At 38.8% G+C, this 2,725-nt stretch overlaps 1 protein-coding gene across 1 annotated transcript; it reads left to right on the plus strand.

Moving 5' to 3' along the window:
• On the plus strand, positions 1 to 2,370 carry LOC106300729 (3-ketoacyl-CoA synthase 6). Its single transcript, XM_013736935.1, has 2 exons — positions 1 to 1,136; positions 1,785 to 2,370. Exons 1-2 carry the CDS (start codon positions 92 to 94, stop codon positions 2,231 to 2,233), a joined length of 1,494 nt encoding a protein of 497 aa, XP_013592389.1. The 5' UTR covers positions 1 to 91; the 3' UTR covers positions 2,234 to 2,370.
• The last annotated feature ends 355 nt before the right edge of the window (positions 2,371 to 2,725 follow it).

Here is a 2,725-nt window from a genome sequence, read left to right on the forward strand (position 1 = left end):
CTTCATTAACTAATCTTCAGAAACCTAATAACAAAAGTTAATAAAACAAAAGCACTTTCATATTTTTACATTAAAAATCTCCCTTCCGAAGATGTCTCAAGCACCGATGCCAGATTTTTCTAGCTCGGTGAAGCTCAAGTATGTGAAACTTGGCTATCAATACTTAGTCAATCACTTCTTGAGTCTTCTTTTGATCCCCATCATGGCAATCATTGCCGTTGAGCTTCTTCGGATGGGTCCAGAAGAGATTCTTAACGTTTGGAACTCACTTCACTTTGACATAGTTCAGGTTCTATGTTCTTCTTTCCTTGTTATCTTCATCTCCACCGTTTACTTCATGTCCAAGCCACGCACCATCTACCTTGTTGACTACTCTTGTTACAAACCGCCTGTCACGTGCCGTGTCCCCTTCGCAACTTTCATGGAACATTCACGTTTGATCCTCAAGGACTCGCCTAAGAGCGTTGAGTTTCAAATGCGAATCCTTGAACGTTCTGGTCTAGGCGAAGAGACTTGTCTCCCTCCAGCTATTCATTACATTCCTCCTACACCAACCATGGACGAGGCAAGAAGCGAGGCTCAGATGGTTATCTTCACGGCTATGGATGATCTCTTCAAGAAAACTGGTCTCCTGCCTAAAGACATCGACATACTCATTGTCAACTGCTCTCTCTTCTCGCCCACCCCATCGCTCTCAGCAATGGTCATCAACAAATATAAGCTTAGGAGCAACATTAAAAGCTTTAATCTCTCCGGGATGGGCTGCAGCGCGGGCCTGATCTCAGTCGATCTGGCCCGTGATCTCCTTCAGGTTCATCCCAATTCTAATGCGGTCATTGTCAGCACTGAGATCATAACTCCTAATTACTACAAAGGGAACGAGAGAGCCATGTTGCTGCCCAACTGTCTCTTCCGCATGGGATCCGCGGCAATTCTTATGTCAAACCGTCGGTCTGACCGGTGGAGAGCCAAGTACAAGCTCTGCCACCTTGTCCGGACCCACCGTGGCGCTGACGACAAGTCTTACTACTGCGTCTATGAACAGGAAGATAGAGAAGGAAAGATTGGCATCAACTTGTCCAAAGATCTTATGGCCATCGCCGGTGAAGCTCTCAAGGCTAACATCACCACAATAGGTAATAATAATACATATCATTTAATTCACTTTAATACCCTAACAATAATATAAACGGTGGAAAAGTATTTTAAGGGGTGGGTGGGTGATTCAACTCTTTTGGTTCTTGTTCAGTGTGAATCTTTTGAATCGGTTAGTTTTTTTTTTTTTGATAAACAAATTACATACCGCTATAATTTTTTTTTATAATTAAACAATAATTAGGAATGTCTTGTTTGTAGGAGAATTTTGCTTATCGATTCGATTGCATGAAACTCGATCGGTTTGTTAAAGCATCATCAATGTCAAGAGTATCTAACCATATAAAGCTAATATTTTATTAAAATTTATTTGTGTAGTTAAATTTAAAATAAAAAATAAATCAATTAACACTTGACACATTTAGATGGGTATCTCACAATTTAGATTTGGATATCTCATATGAGATACTCTCCTTTTCAAATCTCATTTTCTTTCATACTTTTTCAATTTATTCCATACTTTTAATTGGTAGAGACTCTTGGAGATACTAATGATATAGTTTATTTGGTTTGATTTTGGTTTGAAAAATTAGTGTTCCGTTGGGGTTTATTCAAGAAGTCGATTGAACGGTTCAGTTTTCGGTTTCGATTGGTTAAAAGAAAATTTTGGTTTTGGTTTGATTGAACAGGTCCTCTGGTCCTACCAGCATCAGAGCAACTCCTCTTCCTCTTGTCTTTAATCGGACGTAAAATCTTTAACCTGAAATGGAAACCATACATACCTGATTTCAAGTTAGCCTTCGAACACTTCTGCATCCATGCAGGAGGTAGAGCCGTAATTGATGAACTCCAAAAGAATCTACAGCTATCAGGAGAACACGTGGAAGCTTCAAGAATGACATTACATCGTTTTGGTAACACATCATCGTCGTCCCTGTGGTACGAGCTTTGCTACATCGAGTCTAAAGGGAGAATGAGGAGAGGAGATCGAGTTTGGCAGATTGCGTTTGGGAGTGGTTTCAAGTGTAACTCTGCTGTCTGGAAATGTAACCGTACGATCAAGACACCTAAGGATGGTCCATGGTCCGATTGTATCGACCGGTACCCTGTCTTTATCCCTGAAGTTGTTAAACTTTGAACCAAAATATCTTTAAGTACGGTTTGGTAATGGTTTGGATTTTGTGTACGGTTTAGGTTTTGGGATTCGTTTCTTTATGGGGATTGGGAAATGGAAGTTAGAAATAAGAAAAAGCAAAGGATAAATGTTTCTATTTATTTGCTCTGCATATACTTAAGTAGGTCTGGGCATAAAATCCAGAACCCGAAATCCGAACCGAACCCGAACCGAAAAATCCGACTCGTTATCCGATCCGAAACGTAAAAATACCCGAACGAGTCTTGTAGGGTGGTACAAAAAATATCCGAACCCGAAGCGTTATTAACCGAACCCGGACGAGTAACCCGAAAAATCAGAAATTAATAGTCAATATAAATATTTTGATATATATAAGAGTATTTCAATTATTAAATTCAATATTTGTGGTACTATGATATATAATAATAAATATTAAATTTTTAATAAATGCTTTAAGTACACAATTAGTTATAAATAAGTATTTTATAATTTGCT

The sequence above is a fragment of the Brassica oleracea genome, chromosome C6 (assembly GCF_000695525.1).
Source record: "Brassica oleracea var. oleracea cultivar TO1000 chromosome C6, BOL, whole genome shotgun sequence".
Lineage (NCBI taxonomy): Eukaryota > Viridiplantae > Streptophyta > Magnoliopsida > Brassicales > Brassicaceae > Brassica > Brassica oleracea.

What these genes read in the sequence shown, in the direction of transcription:
- LOC106300729 (XM_013736935.1), top strand. Translation starts at nt 92, where the DNA reads ATGTCTCAAGCACCGATGCCAGATTTTTCTAGCTCGGTGAAGCTCAAG. An exon ending in GGCTAACATCACCACAATAG is followed by an intron (nt 1,137 to 1,784) that starts GTAATAATAATA and finishes TTGATTGAACAG; the next exon opens with GTCCTCTGGTCCTACCAGCA.